This window comes from Gobio gobio, assembly GCF_949357685.1.
Source record: "Gobio gobio genome assembly, chromosome: 20".
NCBI classification, from domain to species: Eukaryota; Metazoa; Chordata; class Actinopteri; order Cypriniformes; family Gobionidae; genus Gobio; species Gobio gobio.
This window is the reverse complement of record NC_137113.1, coordinates 12,578,893-12,601,701: the sequence shown is the minus strand read 5'-3', so window position 1 is coordinate 12,601,701 and position 22,809 is coordinate 12,578,893. Positions and strand designations below refer to the sequence as shown.

Here is a 22,809-nt window from a genome sequence, read left to right as displayed (position 1 = left end):
CATGTTGCACCTGGTGAAATACGGTTCTGTGAGTATATCAGGGCCTTTAACTCTTTCCCCGCCATTGATGGTAATTTCCGTCATTTTCGAGAAAGCGCTCTCCTGGAATTGACAGAATTTTCCTGCTTTCCGTATTTTCACTGTTATACACTAGGGGGCGCTATGACACATCTTCTGAAAGAGTACTTAATCTGCTAATCAAAACACTGGCAAAGAAGAAGCAGAAACAAGCAATATCATATGTAATCATATGCATAAAATAAACTGCAAATGTTACTTAATGAAATGTCGACCCAGGGCAAGGTACATGACTGTGTAAGCATTTAGAGGTGTTGATGGACTCTACTCCATCTTTGTTTCATATCATCGTTCTGAATCTGATATGGATGTAGTCATTGACAAAAAGACTAAAAAAAGCTTCTTTTTTTTAAAAGCAGATGGCCTGGTCTTTCTTTTGATATATTGCATGTTCAGATATTCATACAACAAAATATGGGGGCCATGAAACGTTTGTGAAAATGAACAAAAATGCTGGTGCTGGCTGGCAACAATCACTCAGAAAAAAAAATTAAACCACCCTAAATTTCATTGTGTTGACTGACATTATATTACAAAGCCACTAGACAGATAGACAGATAGACTCCTCACAACAACAAACTTTTGAGAGCACTCACGCTAGCAAGTCAATAAATGCCTATATAACAACCAAAACACACCTCCACACACATTCAGAAACACACCTGGAGGCAATATAACAGTGTGCGTGTCTCTGGACTAAATGTATAGCTACAAAGATCCCTCAAAAACAATCATGTACAATCAAACTGCTTGCAGGAAGAAAAAAGATAAAGACAAAATAAAGATGGAATAGGAAAAGGAACCCAACAGATTCAGAAACTTACATTCTACTGCTGGGAGGGATTTTGCGTCCGTCTCTGAACCAGGTAACCTGTGGTTGAGGGAAACAGCGAATGTGAGGCGCCGGTATAACGGCTCCTTCTCCTTGGGATACGGCTTGGACTCGTTCCCCTTCCTCAAAACTCCCCATATCTACAGACGAACACAAAACAAACGGTAAGAGTGAGCAAATTACACGTGTTAAAGTGTTAAATAGTGCATATGTTAGCATTTAGCACTCAACGTCTGTCTACATTCTGACTCACAACACCGTTAGAAATACAAACAGGACTTTAATTTCTGGTTCAAGTGCCCACATCAGTGGATAAAACAGTTGCAGTGTTATTGTCTTTTTGCCAGAGACACACTGCCGAAATTTCCAGTGTTTTCTAGTGTCTTTCACCATCTGCTTCAGTTGGGCAGCATTTGACAGACGTGCTCTGACACAGTGCCAGACATCGGCGCGGCTGCCGTCGGACTGGGGATGATATGTGCCAGCTAGCTATTGGCCATGACAATGACCAGAACTGACTCATCCGAACGGACATTCACCATGCGTTAAATCAGCAGTCATTCTTATGTACATCCCTATCTGATTCAGCAGAACAAACGTCCTTGTTGCTTTAACACGGACACGAGTATTTAACTAAACTTCCTGTGAATAAATAGATATATTACTTCTGGTCGATCAATAGTAATGGCAATAACACTGGAAAAGAAGGCTTGTGGAGCAACTTTTACTCTCAACTTGTGTGTTTTAAAAGGGTAGTAACCCCAAAAATGTACATTTTCTCATCATTCACTCACCCTAAAAATAATAAAAAGTCTAGGGTCTTTACAATCTTTTCCAATAAAGTCTCTTGTGCTCGACAAGCTGCATTCATTTGATCAAAAATACAGTAAAAACAGTAATATTATGACATATTATTATAATTCATCATTTCTCCAGTCTTCAGTTTTTCAGATTTGGTTCTCAATAAAATGTTTGATACGTTGATGGATAGAACAGCATTTATCTGAAATTTAAATCTTTTGTAACAGTCTTTACTGTCACTTCCACTCTCAACTTGTGTGTTTTAAATGGGTAGTAGAGCCAAAAATGAAAATTTTCCCATTACTCACTCTAATGTCATTCCAACCCTGTAATATCGGAGGTCTAAGGCACAATGTTAGAGGATGAAGGGAAGTAATATGGGGTTGGAATAACATGGGGGCAAATAAATGACAAAACTTTCACTTTTGGGTGAACTATTCCTTTTGTTAGCAAAGAAAGTTTGAAACGGACACCATTTTGAGCTACACAGTGTGGAAGAGATTCAAAAATCAAAGGCAGCGTCTTTAATATCAAGAGCAATATTCATCAAAAAAGCTAATTAAGAAAAAACACTTAAAAAATTGTACGGCATTGTCCTGCCTTTGAAAGACCCAATGTCGTTTCCTGTGTATTGACTCCTGTATTTGATTGCTCTCACTTCATCCTTGAAACAAAACGTAAGGTAATTGGATGGCAATTATTGCGCAGGTGCTTGAAAAGGAAATGAGAAAAGCAAATAAATTCTAAGTACTTCCATCTTGACCAAAAGTGAAGCACCTCTATATATCCTGAAATGAAAGGCGATAATAAGAAGCGATGGAACGATACATCAGCCAGGCTGACAGTCGGCCATTTTTTTATTTTTAGCATGCATGGGCCACTAACTATGAACATATGGCGATTCACAGATGTGTTAGTTCCAATATGAACCCGGCAAGTAATTTTGGGTTTAAAAGACGTCTAATAGCCGTCCAAACACAGCCCTGACGTCTAGGCATGGGCGTCACTAGGCCCTTTTTTGGGGGGCTTCAGCCCCCCATAAACTTCTGTCCAGCCCCCCTGAAAATGTGTGATTAAACTTTATAAATTATGAAACTGGTGGGAGGCTTCGGCTTTGCCCTGTCTTTTAATCAGTGTGTTCTTCAATCCGCAGCAGCGTCGAGCAGAGCACACGTCAGAAGCAGAGGTGTGTGTGTTGATCTGAGCCTCATTGGTCTGTCACCGCTCGTGAATGTCAAAATATTTGGGAAAACCAATCAAATCAGAGTAACGTTAGGCGGGCTTTATGCTCACACAGGAGCTGCTGAGGGCAAATTTTAGCAGCATGACTCGACGTCAAGTGCTAGATATGCAAGTAGCTAAACTAAACATTTCATATTTGACAGCTGCTTCTTTAAATCAGAAATGTTAAACAAATGAAAAAAATATTCAGGCAAATGAATAAACTTTTGTCTAATTTCGCCATTTTTAATTGAAAATAGGCCTATAATGTGATTCATTATGTAATTAACAAACAAGAAATATTAACAAAAAAGTTTTTATCAGATTAGGCATAAGATTAATAGTAATGAAAGTGTGCATATTGTAAATTTATTTAATAAATTTATTTACCTATAGCTTTCCTGGTAGCGTTAACATGTCTACGAAAATGATTCATAGAACATATAAATATCAGTTAAACATATGTTTACTGTCTTCACTGACGAAAATGGAAAAACTTTATCAGTCATATCTGCCCACTGACATGGTTTTCAAGCTATTGTTATCTATTTTTTTGGCGTTCAGAATATCATAAAATTCACATATGTAGATCATGGAAATCAAAATTTTAGTTTAATACCTCACATTTGGGACTTCAGTGATTCTGCCTGCATTGTATGATTAAGGGATGTAAAATATGGTCATGCAGAATAAGGCATTGATATTTGCTTTAAAAGTAATAATAAACAACCAATATCCCAACATACTAATAAGCTATTAGTTAATAGTGAGAATTGGACCCTAAACTAAAGTGTTACCACTTTTTTTCATACCCTCACTGGGGGCTGAGCCCCCCTAAAATGAAAGTCCTAGAATCGCCCCTGCGTCTAGGCTAAAACAAGGCACAATTTGGGCTGTCAGTGAAAATGTAATAGAAGTCAAAAACAACATGTCAAAGAAATGTCACCTTGTTGACTGTGCTTACATGATTGAATATCATAGATCTTGCAAGTTGTTTTGGCAAAATCGACATGTAACCAAATTCAAGGTTATTTTGGCTAGACGAGGGTTACTCGTGGCCGGATTATATTGGGTCTATAGTTAACCGAAATGGTGAAATGACGGCTATTGCTTGCTGGGAAGGTGCTTGTGTCAATAATAACATAAAACAAATTTTAGTAAACATTTTTTTAGTTTTTTTCATTTCTTATGCTCACAAGCTGCATTTATTTGATCATTTGATCTGCATACATATTTTTGGAAAAAAAATTTAATTTTATGAAATATCATTTTTCCTGTGATGGCAAAGCTGAATTTTCAGCATCATTAATCCAGTCTTCAGTGTCACATGACCCTTCAGAAATCATATGCTGATTTGGTGCTCAAGAAATATTTCTTCTTCTTAATGTTGAAAACATTTGTGCTGATTCGTTCATGAACAAAATGTTTAAAATAAACACATTTATTTGAAATAGAAATCTTTGTAAAATTAGAAATGTCTTTACTGTCACTTTTAATCAATTTATTAATTTAAGAAAACTGTCCATTTAAATTGGGAGTATTTGAATGACAAATTAATTTTTAAAACCACATTAACAGACTAGTATTTTATTTGTTGTGTGTGCCGAGACATTTGTGACCCTGGACCAAAAATCAATCATAAGTCGCACGTGTATATTTGTGGCAACAGCCAACAATACATTATATGGGTCAAAATTATTGATTTTTCTTTTATGCCAGAAATCATCAGGATATTAAGTAAAGATAATGTTCTATGAAGATATTTAGTAAATTTCCTACTGTAAATATATAGAAAAATAGTATTATACATGGCTAAACTTCATTTGGACAACCTTAAAGCATATTTTCTCAATATTTAGATTTTTTGCACCCTCAGATTCCAGATTTTCAAATAGTTGCATCTCGGCCAAATATTGTCCTATCCTAACAAACCATACATCAATGGAAAGCTCATTTATTCAAAAAATCTACCCTTATGACTGATTTTGTGGTCCATGGTCACATTTGTGATATTCAACAAACATATTGAAAGAATTTACAGTGACTCTTGTACAATTTTTGCTATGGAGTGAACACGGATCAGCGAGCAGGAAGTGAGTGAGGAGTGGAGTGATTTTCAGACAGGAAGTTGCTTCACTCACATACTTTGAGACAAAGAACTTCAAAAATGACCGGCGAGAGGACAGTAGGCAGTGAAACTTGAATCTGGCTTGAAACACCAGAGACTTGCCACTCGGTTCAAGCGCAGCAGCTGTTCCTCATGCTAAACAGATTATAAAACGGAGGAATTAATTAAATTCCGAGAGAGCGACGCGATTGGTCCGCACAACCTCATCAATCTAATGAGGAAGTTAGAATGGACCAGCTGTGGCATTGGATAGGAGTTTTTAATGAAACACAGGTACATCACCTCACCAACAGCTGCCGTTCCTGTGAAACACACACACACACACACACACACACACACACACACACACACTATGGGCACAATTTGGCCGTATCACACACGCAAGGATGAACAAACACACAAATCCAAAGTGGTGGAGAGTTACTATGGTTACTCACATGCCACTTGTACTTCGGTTCTCCTCTGTAACAACGCCCCGACTCTGTTCCTCACAATACACCGGTAGAAGCCAGCATGCGATCTGTCCAGAGACGGTATCAAATACCTGTGAGAGATAAAACATAGCGGGTTTACTCTCCAAAACCACAATAATGACTATGCATCAAGCAAAATGTAATGCCAAACTGTCAGAGTGCCTTTGTGATTCATAAGTGTTTTATGTATATGGTCAAATGACTCTCATTCATTCTGTCACTGCCGTCCTTCGCAAACATCTTTGTAATCTGTCAAAACACTCAGGCTCACACAGACACAGCGGAGAACGTGTCTTTTTCATTTCTATGTATGTTCCTTATCTTTTATGGAGGAACTCCTGAGAGAATATAAATAGCTACTATAAAAAAATTCCCTTATTCCCATCTCATTGTGATGACCTTGATTCCTCTTTTTCAATGCAGAATGTAAATGTGCTCACATGAGCCTTTTCCTTTCAGTAGGTGGCGCTCTAACATACACAATGACTATGTTGAAGTAAAACAAGCTGCCCCAGGTTCTAGTGAGGCCTATGAGTGAGTAAATAGCACATGATTAGACCATGTCCCAATAGTTTTATGTTCCTCTACACGAGTCCCTTGTTATTTTCTTTATAGCCAATATGGCAGAAAACCAACTGAGACCACAGAACTGTTAATTACTTGCTTCTGTTGTTCGTTTGTAATAGACTGAATCACACAGAGAATGAATTAACAGCCATGGGATGAAACAAAGTTCCTCATGTTTGACTGATGAAGATCAGAGCAATGAATATCTGCCATTTTAAAGTATAAAGGATCATATGCAGTATAGTGCACAAGTCATGTGGACTTTTATGACACTTTAATGGTGTTTTTTGAGCCTGGCAGTAAAAATCCACATACAATTTTGTTACATGTAATACATGGGGGTCGTTCTAAAAAACCCCCCAAAATATTCATATTTAAATTTCACTGGTCAGGAATTGCATGGCTATTGAACATACAATATATTCTAAATGGGTATAGCTATGTTTCGTCGATCAGTACTTTGCTTCCAAAAAGGATAAAAAAATAACAATAATTGAGGCTGTACATGTAAGTTTTATACGTTGATCTGTTATATACTTAATAATTGCTTTGGTAACAAAAAAAAAAGAAAAAACAAACAATAAAAAAAGTTAAATAATAAACTTGTTTACACTACCGTTCAATAATTTAGGTTCAGTAATATTTATAAAAAAAAAGAAAGAAAAAAAAGAAAAAACATTAACATTAAATATTAAATTTAGCAAAGACACACTAAATTGATAAACAAAAATGACAGTACAGAGACTTTTAGATTATTACAAAAGATTTATATTTCAAAAAAATTTTGTTCCTATTAACTATCTATAATAGAATCCTGAAAAATGTACCATGATTTCCACAAAAATATTTAGCAGCACAAAAGTTTTCAACTTTTATAATAATAATAATAATAATAATAATAATAATAATAATAATAATAATAATAATAATAATAATAATAATAATAATAATAATGTAGTACATAACTCATGTTTTTTTTTCTGGAGTAATGACACTTTGCCATTACAGGATTAAATTACATAGTAAAATATATATTTTTTAAGTATATAAAAATAGTAATTTAAAACTGTAATAATATTTATTTATTTTTTTCTACTTTCTTCTCTTTTTTTTTGTGTCAAAAATGAACGGACCCCAAACATTTACAGACAGCTGCCCCATAAAAAAAATCATGCCTAGGGAAAGGTTTTGTACTCTCAGCTATAAGAGTGCCAAATTTACATTTACATAATGCATAATTTCCAAAGTTTTTAAAGTTTTTGTTGCTGATGCCATCTTTGTCCATTTATGTGTACAATAATATGTGTATTATGTGCAGGATGTGTCTGCTATGTGTGCTGAATGTTGCTCCTGGTACAGGCTGTGGAAACAAATTTCCTCTACTGAGGACAATAAAGAATAAATCTGATTTGATTGCTAAAATATTTCTATATGCGAGTGTCTGTTGCAAAACAAGCAAAGATGGACATTTCAAATCTCACACTTCCAGCCGAGCATCCGCAGTTGAGAAGAATGAAAACGCCAGCAGATAGCTTTTCTCTTCTGTATACACCGACTAAAACTTCATTACTTTAATTCACCTCTTATTGTGAAGTGGATGAAATCGGATCATCTTCCAGAGCATTTTAATTCAGATAAACCACATTTTCTCTCAGCCCGACTGACCTGAACTCAAATTAAAATGACCTGAAGGCCCATGGGCCACACATTACTGGACTGGAATGCTCTCCCACCTCCCGGATCAATGATGGAGGGAGATAAAAGAATGAAACTGCACAGAAATGAGCGGGATAGAGGGAAGGAATGCGAGAGGGAGATGAGGAAGACACTCTGCGTTTCGATCTAGATGCTTTAAAAAGCCATTGACCTCAGATGCCAATCAATACAAACAATGGAGTAGAGACAGTAAAGAGATCTGTCCAGACGCACAGAATGAGACTGAGAGAGGCCATAATGCGAAAAGTAAGAAACAAGAAGAAGTCAACAAACAAAGAAAGGAGGATGATAGAGACAGAAACACATGCAAACAGGAAGACAACAAGTGGACAGTGATTGATTAGCCAGACGCTGTTAGAAGGTCAGTTGTGTGTTTTTGTTTTCATTCAGTCAAGGCGTCAACATTATCTGTCACTCAAAAAACTGATGTCTAAAATAGCTTCTTATTTCCAATATAGTGTCATCTTGAATACACTCTTGTAGCAACACAACCAAAGTACACCAGAGAGGAGGAAGCCAAATATAACAATGAATTGGAGAATTCGCAACGCTAAATATGGTGGCTACAAGAATAAAAGTCCTGTCTTGACTTCTTTAAAGAGACAAACTGTCTTTTGAGTTGCGACGTCACTTCACGGATTCTAGCAAGGTTCGCCAACTGCGCTGAGCATTCCGGGCCAAGAACGTGTAATCGTGCCGTGATGAACCAGGCTCAAGTGGAAACACAACTGGAACCGGCGGTGGAAAAAGCGGCTTTTGACTCACTATCAAAACGAGCACTATATCCTCTCAGTGTCCAAAATCGCATAGAGTAGGTGCTTATTTTGAATAAGTAATAACTAATAACAGTTTGTTCTATTTAGTATTAATGTGTGTAGCATGAATGTAATCTGGACGTACTACATTCGACATGTTGTCTTTATCATGTGACCTACAGCATCAGTTGTAGGTCTTCACTGCCATTAACAAATCCTCGCAACCTGATCTCACAGAATTCTGTGAAATGAACACGGGTCCCTTAACTCAAAATCCGAGGCAGTTTCACGGAATCGCCGAAAATTCCATGATGGGTCCACGGAAGTGATGCCTATGTAAGTCAATGACAGTATACAGACGCATTGGACATGGTTATCATCATGAAACTATGATTTTTGCCATTATGACATGGAGTGTGATTCTCGATTTAATCAGCCAGCATAATTTTATTTACAATAATTTTTTTTATTTTGATTTACAGTATTTAGACACGTTTTGAACACGTAACCCAATCCCTTCCCTAAACCTACCCATTTGTGTATTATAAAAAACAGGATATAACAGGCAGATACGACTGCAGCACAATTTATTCAAAAAGTACAAATATTGTACTAGTATAGTATATAAAGTGTTCCGAGGCCAAACGATTAATTTGTGTGAAGAAAATCCCCAAAAGCGATCAGCAGCGTCGAGTCCATCCGCCAAAGATCAAAAATACATTTCAAATTTGCCGCCGGGAGAAACGTTACGTCAGCTTTCACAGCATTGGCTGTCGTATGTCTCGTGACCAATTGCGTCATTACGTCGGCTTTGATTGTAAAATGCCATTGGCTCTTGTGTGTCTCGTGATCATGCTAAAGAGTCGTGTGTATTATTTGAATGAGATATGAGTGAGCACGTTCACAGAGCGGCGGGATCATCATTTTAGCGATTAAAACATCAAGATCAACTCTGTTCTTCACATGAAGATATCGTGTGACTTCAGAAGACTTGGAATGCAACATGAGTTAATACTGTTATACTGTTTTTGGTCAGTTTTTGCAATAAATACCTGTGACTGTACTTGTGTTTGCCTGTTATGTGTTTTATATTGTTGAGAGTGGGTAGGTTTAGGGTAGGAGTGGAGTTAGTTGCTCCAAAATATAAAAGTAGCCTATAAATATTCATAAAATCATGTCTACTTTTTACTGTCATTGATTTGTATAGGAATCACTTCCGTGGACCCATCACGGAATTTTCGGCGATTCCGTGAAACTGCCACGGATTTTGAGCTAAGGGACCCGTGTTCATTTCACGGAATTATGTGAGATCAGGTTGAATCCTCTCCTGTGGCCTCATGGGATAGTAAAGTGTCCATCGCATGCGCACTTCAGAATCTCACCGGAAGTAGGTCATACTTTGCCTACACTCTAAGGAGTGAATTCAGACATACTTCTTTTGTCACATGCTGATTTTCACCTACTATAGTAGGAAAATATGCAATTTCAGATGCAGCCTCAGACAGTCCACGAGAATAGAAAAGCTGTTAATGGCTATTATCTGCTACCACACTGACTCTAGACCTGTAGTTTAATCTACAGCTAACTGAGAGAGACAAAAGATTATGTGGGTGTGGAGGAAAACGGCTGGAGTTTCGAAGTGAGAGAGGTATGGTAGGGCTTGAATGACGGGTGTCTTGTTAGAAGGCAAGAGTTGAAGAGAGCTGTTATTAACGGACTATAATGAAATATCAAACGATATTAGCAATGAGGTTAGCGGGTTGCAGATCCTGCCAGGCATGGTAAATTGCTTCTTGTGTGAAGTATATTAGCGCTAATGGACTAATTAGGAAGTTTGGGAGGCTGGTGGGGGGTATAGTTTTTAGTGTGATAGTGAGACAAAGCTTCCTACATGCCCTGAAACATTGGGCTGTATTCACCCCTGCAAGCTGCACATGCTACATGAGCTAAACTCTACTAGATAAAGAGAGAGCCTGTGTTCTGATTAACAGGGTCCTGGTCATTGCTCCCAAATATTAAGTATAGCCTATAAACATCATATTTCAAATACATCCATATTTACACACTTCCGTTCAAAAGCTTGGGTAGGTGCAATTTTAAGTTTCGGTTACACTTTATTTTAAGGTGTCATTATTACAGTGTAATTATATATTTAAGTACTGATTAATAATAATTAACAACATACTATAGGGTTAGGGTAGGATTAGGATTTTGTTGAGGGTTAAGGCCTGTGCACACGGGGACGATTATCGCACGCGCTTATCGCCAGCGCTTTTCGAGACTTTTTCCGGTGCATCTTTGTGTTCACACCGAAGCGATTTTCACTGGCGATGCGCCGAGTGATCATGCAAATTCAGAAGATGGCGCTCCCGGTTCACAAGGTGGTGCTGCGCCACTTTACGCTTCTGACACTCGCTTGTCACACAGAAGAAGAAGAGAGACAGTTCCATTCGACCGTGAGTGGACTGCGAAGTGGACTTCAGAGGGTATTCCGCCATCTTAAGTGAGATTCCAATCCAAAGGGAGCGAACATGTTCAGTCCGAAGGGTACTGTGAACGGCGTAGGGAAGAAGGGAACACCGATATATCACTTCACAGGAAGTAGAGAGTGAAAATCCCCCAACTGTCATTGCGTGTCGCATGCATCACCTGTCTGAACTAATGATGGAGCAGAGCCGTTGGTCGGCAGAGTTTTTAAACAGCTCTGCGATGGAGGAGTTTACATATGCATTTGAATATTCATAGTTATTATACAAACTAGAGTATTTATGAATGGTTATGGCAATAACTGTTACATTCGTATATTATATTTTATGAATATGTAAACCAATTAAAAGTGTTTAGAAGCACCTGAGGGTTGTCATTTTTTTATATTTTACTTTATTTACCTCAGGAATGTTATATGCAGATGTACTTGGGAAAGAAAGCGCACGAGATGAGACCACTACAAAGACCATTGATCTATAGAATAGATACATACTGTGTGTTTTGTAAATGTAAATCCTTATTATATGGTTTTCAATTTGAAAGTAAAGTAAATTACAATATTAATTTGTTATATCATAATCTGCACCCGTCGTTGCCTTTCTCTGATGACGTTGCAGGGCGTTCCAAATGAGTGATCATTGTCAGTGAAGTCCACTTCAACTGATATACCGTGCTCAGGGAGTAGGGAGCAGTGAACAGTGCGTAGGGACCCTGTCAAATGGAATGCACCCAGCATTCACGTGCTTGCCAAAACCGTTCACACACTTTTTGCTTACTGGCAAGCAGCATTAGCAGCTTTTCTTCTTCAATGGCCCTGTTCCAAATGGCACCCTAAACCCTCATCGTCTTCCTCTGAGTCTGCACTTTCATGACGTAATGCCGCTTTGGCGGCTGGGAAGAAGTCCGCTGCGTAACCCGCACCAGTGAGCATCGAGGGCGCATGTCGACCTCAAGGGGGGCACTCGCGAGCACCCTTCTGAGACCTAAAATGACAAATGGGACACCCTGCGGTCTCGTGGTCGCACGCAGCGACCATTGTATGTCCACAAGACCGAAAGTTTACAAGAAGTGTACCATTTGGGACAGGCCCTTTGTCTACTTACTTCCTCTCCGTCGTATCAAAGTGTGCTCGGCAAGACCGTTTTGTGCTTGAGCGCCACCAAGTCGTGTTTTACTGTAACTTCAGCAGCTCCAGGCACGTGAACAAAAGCAGCGATCATATTGGTCGGACAGTTTTTAACACGTGTTTTTTTAATTTTTATTACGCTTTTATGCCTGCCGTTTGGCACGGAGGTGTGCACACTCATATATCGGCGTCCTTTGTTTAGTCACGAGCCTTTAAACGTCGGCGATAAACACATGCAAAACTTCCGGTGTGAACAGGCTTTTAGTTCCATGTAATTATGCATAATTTACTGTTATTACTATGGTAAGTAGATGTAACATAACACTGTAGGACAGAGTAAAATAAAGTGTTACCGAAGTTTCTTATGCTCACCAAGCGACATTTATTTGATCAAATATATAGTAATATTGTGAAATATTTTTTATTAAATTTTAATATATTTAAAAATATATCATCCTGTGATAAAAAAGCTGCATTTTCAGCATCATTACTCCAGTCTTCAGTGTCACAAGATCCTTCACATGCTGATTTGGTGCTCAAGAAACATTTCTTATTGTTATGAATGTTGAAAACAGCTTAATGGATGCCATGAAATATTTTTCATTTAAAATAGAAATCTTTTGTAACAGTATACATGTTTTTTACCATCAAATTAATTCATATAATATATGTATTTACTTAAAACCTCATACCTGTTAAAAACGATGCAGAAATAAGAATAGGATTAGAAATAATTATAAAATAATAAAAAACATGACGCTTATTTCATCCAAACATCATGATGTACTGATGTGCAATGACTTCTCATCTCCACTATATATTGATGCCCTCTTGTTCCATATTATTTATACTCTCACTTTAAAGGGCCAAACACCCTGTGAAGTCCACTTGCCTGGGCACTATCACCCAATTGGACGCACCCTCATTCTGACAGATGGTGCTGTGGCTCTGAGTTTAACCTTGCAGAGTTTCGTGAAGAATAAAATCCCGCCACAAGCGGCATATTCAGGGTGACTTCCTCTCTATCTTCCTCTCTCCCGTTTCTTCTTTCTCTAATGAATATAATTAACCTTTAAATAGCTGTGAGCTTGTGCAGCAGGTTGAGAGAGTCAGTTGGGGCCGGGGCTTCAGACATTGATTGATTGATGTTCCAGCCAACAGAGCGCAATGTCAGGTCCCCTTTAATTAGCCTTCCTTTAACGGAGAAGAGAAAGGAGTGAGAAAGCACAGGAGCACAAAGTAACAGATGAAGTTCAAACGCCCCTGACCGAGACGGCTGACTAACAGACACCCGTCTGTGCTGATGTTGCCTTGGCAACCCGACACTATTGGATGAAGTGGTCAGCCTCTCCGTGACTTTAACCTATTCGCAGGAGCAACTTTTCAGAGATGACAAAGACAAACTTTCCACGCAAATAACTCGAGCGTTGAACTGGTTTGGTTCAATAGCCTGACTCCTGCCCACAGAATGTTATTTAAGCGCACAAACATGCTTGTACAACACGATATGAAATAATTGAAGACTATTACTGGCCAGCATTTCTTTAGGTCTTGAGATTCTTAGACTGCCTTTATTGAATTAAATACATGTTCATCAGGGCATCGCTGCTATTGTTACTCCCCTGGAGAGGTTAAAGAACTCGTCGGGCATCAATATGTAGGAAAATATTGAAAAGGCTTGAATGTATTCCAGCATAACTGAGGCTCAAATGCTTCATCATCTTTCAAAAATTATTAACAAAATATGCTGCATGAATCAGTCATACTGTGACAGTTATGTTCAGTTTGGTTTCATCATTTGGTTTCTTCTTTAGTCTGTCTTACGCCTGCTAACCTATAAGATCATTACAAATCACACTGTACGACATGCATGTAATAAACTTGGGTACGACATGTATGTAGACTGTATGATGATGACACCTTTTGAATCGTAGACTACGAAGCAAGTATAGAGTAATAAAACGTCATCAGCATGCGCTAGTGGTAAACAAATAGATCAAGATGAATCCCACTTTGGCAATTGTGGTTTTATTTGCACTGAAAAAAAGACGAGGAAGCGAAAGAGGAGAATATGGAATATTTTGATTGGCTAGTCGTAGGTCGTAGCAGCAAACACACTGCAGGGTTCCAGACTGCAACTAAATGGTCGCATTTTGCGACCTTTTTTTCTGCTGGTGCGACTGAATTTGGTTGGAGGTTGCACTGGTGTGACCACTACGGTGCCCAACTGATAAGAGCTGCCATTTCTGTTACATATGAGAAACATTGGACGGCAAATGAAACGAAAGCCTAACGGAACCGCGCTACTCGTTTGAGCTGTGCTGCGCGGACCGTTTATCAGCTCGGAGCAATAATAGACATTGCAGCGCAAGCTCATACATGGGCCGATCTCGATCACGCAACAACGTTACCAAACGTGGAGGCCAGGAGAAACATTTTGAAACATTCAGGGGTTTCAGTCCACAAATCGTAAACATTCATCATGGATTTAATGTAGTAACACCCCATGGTATTGTGGAAGAAATAGTTGAATGTTTTTTCTTTTCTTTTCTTTTCTTTTCTTTTTTCTTTTTTTTTTACTTTATTCATTTCAGGGTTTGTACAACCTTTTGAGAGTGAAATTCAAGCACTTTTCAAGCGTTTCACACTTTTTCCAGCACTTCAAAGCTCTAAATATTGTCAAATTTTAATATTATTTTTAAACTAAAAGTTTAAAGGTGCTGGCCCTTTAACCCCCCCAACCCCCCAACCCCCACAAACAAACACACACACACACACACACACTCACACACACACACACACACACACACACACACACACACACACACACACACACACACACACACACACACACACACACACACACACACACACACACACACACACACACACACACACACACACACACACACACACACACACACACACACACACACACACACACACACACACTATAACCGGTAGGTGGAGGCATAGGAGCACTTATTTGACTTATTAGACATTTCCACTCCTTAAAGGTCCCGTTTTTCGTGTTTTTTTGAAGCTTTGATTGTGTTTAAAGTGTGCAATATAACATGTGTTCATGTTTCGCGTGTAAAAAAACAGTATTTTTCACACAATTTACTTATCTGTATACCGCTGTTTTCACTGTCCTAAAAACGGCCTGAGAATTTCCTCGTTCTATGAAGTCCCTCCTTCAGAAACACGTAACGAGTTCTGATTGTACCAGCGGTTCCCGTGTTGTGATTCGACAGCAGCTTAGCGCACGTTGCCCGGAAAGGTCACGCCTCTTACTATAACGGGGAGATGCATGCGCTCAACGATCTCTAAGTACAGCGTCCCTGGGAAAGCCAAATAAAGGTGATCTGACTCCGGGATGAAAATAACAGCGTCTAGACGACATGGCGACAAACACACTCTACAAACGCAACACTTCCTCTTCTCCACGCGGGAGCAACAAGACCACGCCTGTATTTTTTGCGTACTCTTGTGGGCGGAGGTTAGTCAACAAACTGTTCTACTGACGTAATTAAAGCAGGATGTACAGAGATGTAGTCCAAACCGGCCGTTCGCTGTAGGCTTTGAAAGGGAACTTCTGTTAAATAAAATATCTCGCTTGGCATTGAACTTTGAGCTTTATAATTTTACAGGTATTATTTATGCTCTAACAGCAACATTATACACTAACTAAAGTTTGAAAAATGGGATCACAAAGAACAGGAAATTTAATATATGAAAACAAGTAGGAAGTCACAAAGTCTCATGAAAAACTAAAACTTTTCTTCAAATTGTGACTGGATTCCACTGAAAACAAGTAAAGAGTGTTCCTTTTAGTTCAGCATGTGGAATATTATAATTTTCCTTGATGAAAAATTTGGTTTTTGCACATTACTGTTGTTACTAAAAGTACATTTTTTTCTGCATAACAATTCAAGCTCAGCGCTTCACTGTTAAATGACCAATATACAAACATGTACTATTATTAGTAACTGCACTTATGCAATGCAAAACAATATGCACAATGCAAAACAAAAGTAATTTTATGATTAAATTAATCTTATGATACATTTTCCTCCAGAGCCACCAAATCAGGTGCTGGCGCCACCATCTGTAGAACTTAGTGGCGCTGGTGCCACTGCTCTCAAATGTTAGTCTGGAGCCCTGTATTATCAAAGTATTTAGCATGTTGATTCACCGTGTGCGCCCCTACATTTTCTGGTTGTGCCCCTAACATTTTCAGTTGGGGGCCACTGTGCTCCTAGTGAAAAAAGTTAGTCTGTAGCCCTGCACGTGAGATAATCATGCAAAATTTCTGACACTCTCAGAAAATGATCGCAGGATATCTTTGGTAGCAAGACCATGGCAACGGCCATCTTTGAACCTCTCTCCCTGACCTCTCTCACTCTTACTCCCCTGTGAAGGCCTCCTTCCCTTCCCTTCCCTTCCCTTCCCTTCCCTTCCCTTCCCTTCCCTTCCCTTCCCTTCCCTTCCCTTCCCTTCCCTTCCCTTCCCTTCCCTTCCCTTCCCTTCCCTTCCCTTCCCTTCCCTTCCCTTCCCTTCCCTTCCCTTCCCTTCCCTTCCCTTCCCTTCCCTTCCCTTCCCTTCCCTTCCCTTCCCTTCCCTTCCCTTCCCTTGCCATTGCATTCTCGGGTCACCAAATGCTGTTGCCGTGCGCATTGGGGGTTTGCATTGAAGATGGTGTTGTTTATATAGCGCTTTTTACAGCACAGATTGCTTCAAAGCAGCTTTACAGTGATAATAGGAAATTCATTTTGTTTTTGATGAAAAGTTTCTGATTAATGGTCATCTTTCATCCGGGACAGCTCTTTTTCATAGAGGAATTGATTTGTAACAATAACTTTTTTTGTAACAATAACATTTTAAAGACACCTACTGTGAGCTACAAGGTTGTTAATTCCTGGTGAAAAACTACATTCTTGACCAATCAGAGAACTGAAGCAAGCAAATCATGTCAAAACTCTTTAGCACCCCTCCACTTGCATGAAACACTGTAAATGACGTCAATCTCCCTTCGCTCTGAAAATAATTAAACATTAAAAATGCATGCATAGATTGCGTTGAACAACATCTTTAAAGCAATAGTATTATATTCATCCATGGCTACTGAGAAAATAGACAGGCACCTTATATTATACTCTTATATTCTGTATTCAGTTTGCAGCCAAAATCTGTCCAAATTGAGCTCTTGAATTTTAAAACCCATTCTCGATTCAGTTCTGAATGGCGCACAACCCTGGAATGAATTGCCTGCTTATGAACATATTCAACAATGTATGTAAGGTCAGACTGCAACAGTTCCATAGGGAGGTTACTGGAGACCAGATTATGGATGCACTCATGCATACACTGATTTACCACCAGACATGCACACACACACAGTTATACTGAAGGAATACTGATTGGAAGTCTCATATTTCAGGTGCGGAAAAGACACCATTAGCATTGTCTGGACTGAAAGCCCTTCTCAGTAAGTGTGTTGGTATCCGGTAACAGACATCCAGAAACGTCACAACAGACCACGCTAATGTTTTTATGAAAAAAGAAAACAACAGAACGCTTTTGCTACTCCAGTGCTGTCTCTGACATTGCATGGTTTCAGGCAAAAATAATGAAAGGAAGAAAGCAGATCTTTTTTGTACAGGCCTACGCTGTAGGTGATTCAATTTGCTGGGAGCGAAACGCAACATCGTCTCTGCCTGCAGGCGCTGTTAGCACTGATAACATCTGCTGCCTATAGAATAATCTGTGCATATAGTTGATGAATGGCACAGCCTTTCAGTAACCAAACAACAGCGGTACTTGCTGTTATGGTGACACTAATGCCGGTTATGTAGAAATAAGGAAATATTGTTTGCTTATATAAGAAATACTAGTAAAGCACTGTTTATTTCAGTACTGGAGAATAACTGGAACTGTCGCCACACCCGGTGCATGGCCCAGAAGGTTTGTACTTAGTCTCTTCCTTTTATTTTTAATATTTGGCATGTTTGTGCGCTACTGCGGGTCCTTGTGTGTGTAATAAGCAGAGTGTACACGCATTGTGCACCCGCCTAGGTGCATATTACTAACGTGCCAACGCAAAAAATACTGCGCTATTGACTTTAGACCAGATATTTGTTGGTCAATGGTGCAGTTGTTTTAATTTGCCTCAAAAAACCAATGCGCCAACAATGCACCTGAACACACCTCGCTTTCAGACCAGCACACCCATGGGCGAACAGATGGGCACGAGGGCATTTGCTATTTAAAAAATGTGCCGCTGGATGTGAAAATGGTATCTGCGTTGGGGCTGAAACTAGCAAAAAATGCGCCTACCGTCCCATTGTGCCAGGTGTATGATAGGGCCCAATGACTTCGAGACAATTGATTTTAAACTACTTTAAATGATCAATAATTGTGAAACAAAGTGTGAAATTATGAGAATTTAGATTAAAAGTTAACATATTCAATACTATCTGCATATGGTCATATGTTGACTATATACGCTTTTGCAAGAAGAGTAGCCAAAAGCAGAAACATTGGACCTAATTGGCTTTCATTGAATGGATGTGAAGAACAAAAAAAAACAACAACAACGAGGCGTTGTTTAAACAGCTACAACACAAGAGTGAGTATAAATTATGAAAAAAACATTTAGGTTTTTGGGTGAACTACTCATTTAATGCCTTTAAAAGTGGTTCTTTTTTTAAATAACATACACTCTAAAAAAAAAAAAAAAGGTTCTATATGGCACTAAAATTGGTTCTTCGCTGCTGTATAGCACCAATTTTGGTGCTTCAGTGGTTCTTCAGCGGTTATTCACCGGTTCTTTTGCTAAGGTGCTATATAGCACCACTACCATATACAGAACATATGGTGCTATATAGCAACAAAAGTGGTTCCTCTATGATTACGACGAAGAACCACTTTTAGTGCCATATAGCACCATTTTTTTTAGGGTGTACATAAATTAGAACGCTATAGGCTGTTTACTGTGTTAAAATATAAATATATACTGTAAATTATAGAGGATATGCATTGACATCACTGTCCCGCCTGAACACGCCCCCTCATCCAAGCTGCATGACTGGATTTAATAGGGGAATCTGCAAAAACACGAGTAAAACAAACGATTATCAGTTTAAACTAAAGGTTAGAATCAATAGTGTTCCTTACAGCTTACCAAAGATCCAGCAATCCATTGATATTGACATGCATCCAGGAATCGTGTTTCCAGACATTTATATGTGCCTGATTTCGACGTCGAGGAAATACATAAAGCAAATTTGCCTGTGAATGCATTTATATAACCACGTTTTGCTGCCTTTCCCCATTTTAGATGTGTTTTGAGTGTTTTTCACGGCATTTACGCTGAAAACCAATGCTGCCACTTAGTCTTTCTGCCACTCAGTGGGCGTAACCGCAGTCACTCCAGCCGACGGGGACGTCACGTGCATACCCTCTAATGGTATCAACTTCAAATTGTCTAATCCTACAGTCCTAAAAATCAATATACAAGGTCTTTATAGAAATAGAAAAAAAACTGACTACAGAACTGAACTGTATAAGAAATGTTGATACACTCCTGCTTTTTATTTAGGTTGGCATGTATCTATATAGGTAGATGAACGTGTAAATAGAGTGAAAAAACAAAACAGAATTTCATAGAATTTCTGCAAGAACCTTCAGTGGTAACTCGTCTCTGCCCTCCTCCAGACAAGGCAAATGATTGCACTGAACTCTAGTTAATTTGTGCAGATCCAGCGTGAAATTGTCCCTGTTAATGTGAAAATATGGTCTGAGAGTCAGCCGTGAGAGGAACTTGTTTGCTGAGATTTTAACACGAGAAATGAAAACCATTGAGTGAAACCTGGAGACCAAACCAAAGGATAAAAGGAAAAGGAGAGAGAATGGCCTTAAAACATGTCTGAAAATCATTTATCTCTTTGTTTTTTATTATTTCTCTTAAAGCAGTATTGTTATGATCCAAGGCCTTCAGAAAAGGCAATTAAATAAATATATACAATATTTATTGTAAATAAGTTATCCATAAAGTGAAAATTATACTGTGCACATTCAAACCTATGGCTGTATTTTGATTTGAGTGGTGGGAATTATTGAAGAGGCAAGACTATTAGTGTATATCGTCCTAAATTTGGATCTGTTTTTCGCAATATCAGTTGGGCAGAACAAGAAATCAAAACAAAGTAATATACAACAATGATTCAGACAATTACTTCATTTACACTACCGTTCAAAAGATGTTTTATTTCTCATGCTCACCAAGGCTGAATGTACTTGATCAAAAACACAGTAAAGCAGTAATGTGAAATATTATTACTATTTAAAATAACTGTTTGTTATATTTTAGTGTAATTTATTTATACACTCTAAAAAATTTTGGGTTAAAAACAACCCAAGTTGGGTTGAAAATGGACTAACCCAGCAATTTTAACCCAGTGAATGGGTCGTTTTAAGCGGTTAACCCAGCGGTTTAACCCAGCGGTTGGGTTAAATGTTTGCTTAAAACAACCCAATCGCTGGGTTAAAACAACCCAATTGCCAATTGTTTTTAACCCAGCATTTTTTAGAGTGTATATTTAATTTTATTTCGTGTCACATGATCCTTCAGAAATCATTCTAATATGCTTATTTGCTGCTTAAGAGACATTTCTTATTATCAATGTTGAAATCGGTTGTGCTGCTTTAATATTTTTGTGGAAACTGCGATAGATTTTTTGTCTTTGATGAACGGAGGTCAAAAGAACAGCATTTAGGTCTTTTGTAACATTATATTACTGTCATGTTTTATCAGTTTGAATGCATCCATTCTGAATAAAAGTATATTTTTTTCCCACACTTTTGAATGGTAGTGTGTACATAATTGGGTGAAGTAATAAAAAAAGGGAAAAAAAAACTAACAAATCTATTGATAAATCAACCAACCAGCCATCAATCGATTGTCATTAATAATCAACAATTAATTCAAAAAAAATGAGACAAAACACACGGCCAGAATGCTCAAAGAAAACAGCTTTTTCAGGAGAATCCATCTGCAAATTACCTACTTAATTGTCTCTGCATTTTTTTTTTACACTAAAAAAATGACACAATCTCATTTAAATTCTGCATTTAATCCCGCAAAGCACTTGGTAGTGTTAAACAGGCCTGAGCTCATCGGATGCCCAGGCTGATGTCATTAGCGCCACAGTAGCAGAGTCAGCTGAGCTGGCATTAGAGAACAACACGACTGCCAGACAACAATTGATTGAGCTCATTTGGGAAAGTATTATTTGAGTACGAGAGAAGCGCGCACACACACATACACACACATTTATATGTCAGGGGGCTTGGAAAGGAAAGGTCATTGTGAGAGCTGGGATGCTTTTAAATGACGATTCATCACTCTCTCTCTCTCTCCCTTTGCATAGAAGAGCATTCATGGCCAAATTATCATTCGGCTTTGCTGACCCACCTGCTTTCAAACGCCTTCACGTGTCATAAGGGAGGACGCCAATGACACAGGAGACATGCCAAACAAACACAAGTGTGTACTAACATCTGACAACTGGGTTTCTTTATGTATTACAGTTCCAAGTCTTGGTTCTGATCAATGTGACTGACCTTAAATGATCTCCTCGACCTCTAGATGTGCTTGATTTCATAAGCTGGGGTTCATAACAAGAAGAGACACTACATTTTGTGAATACACATAAATAAATAAATACATATTCACTCTATTTCTGTTTATGTATTTGCATCTAAGCATACAAATACACATAGCCAGTACAATTAAGACATTTTGAGATATATTCTAGATATACTTACTAGTTATCTGTTTTCTTGTTTATAATTCATTTTTTAAAATCAATTCTGCAACACTCCAGAGTGAAATGAATAGGGCCATAAGAGTTTAATTTGTGTATTGATTTATTTTCATTTCTCTTGTTTCATTTTGCTTTAAAAATGTGGTTTGATTTTGCACAACTCCGTGTCTCAAAACACCAATTATTTTAGTTTGAACACATGTATGGTTGGTTTGCATATGTTTTACAGGGATAATTCACCTAAAAATAAAAAATCTGCCACAATTTATTCACCCTCATGTTGACTTTCTTTCTTCTATGGAACAACAAAAGATGATATTTTGAAGAAAGTTGGGGTCCAAACAACATTGTTCCCTATTGACTTTCATCCAATGGATAGAAAAACACTGAGCTTTTTGAAAAATACCCTATTTTATGTTCCAGAGAAGAAAGTCATACAGGTTTGGAATAACATGAGGGTGAGTAAATGATGAGAGGATTTTCATTTTTTTATCTGAATATCCTTGTGCATATATACATAGTCACTGTTAAAGAGCTTGCCTGGAACTGGAATTTAGTGATAATAAGGTAAAAGTGAGAAGAGACAGAACTGATGGGAAGCTTTAGAACAGCACAGTGACCAGCATACCATCTGTACACCGTCCTGTCCTTCAGTTTAATCAGCCAGTTTTATCTTTTTAATTAAAACCCCATTCACCACAGCTCCAGAGTTTACATTATATTCAGAGTATAGTTAATTAAAAAAAGTCTGAATTGGATGACCTGAGCACATTTGGTGGCAGATACAATCGTCTTTAA

General features: G+C 38.3%; 1 protein-coding gene across 8 annotated transcripts in view; it reads right to left on the bottom strand.

Annotated features, from left to right (window-relative positions):
• Positions 1-22,809, bottom strand: part of sdk2b (sidekick cell adhesion molecule 2b) — a 422,576-nt gene that overhangs the window by 126,471 nt on the left and 273,296 nt on the right. For all 8 annotated transcript variants that reach the window (XM_079801210.1, XM_079801212.1, XM_079801214.1 and 5 more), the window contains exons 3-4: positions 5,498-5,604; positions 903-1,050 (exon numbers count right to left, since the gene is read on the bottom strand). In XM_079801210.1, coding sequence (XP_079657336.1) covers positions 903-1,050; positions 5,498-5,604 — 255 coding nt within the window. The remainder of the gene's footprint in view (positions 1-902; positions 1,051-5,497; positions 5,605-22,809) is intronic.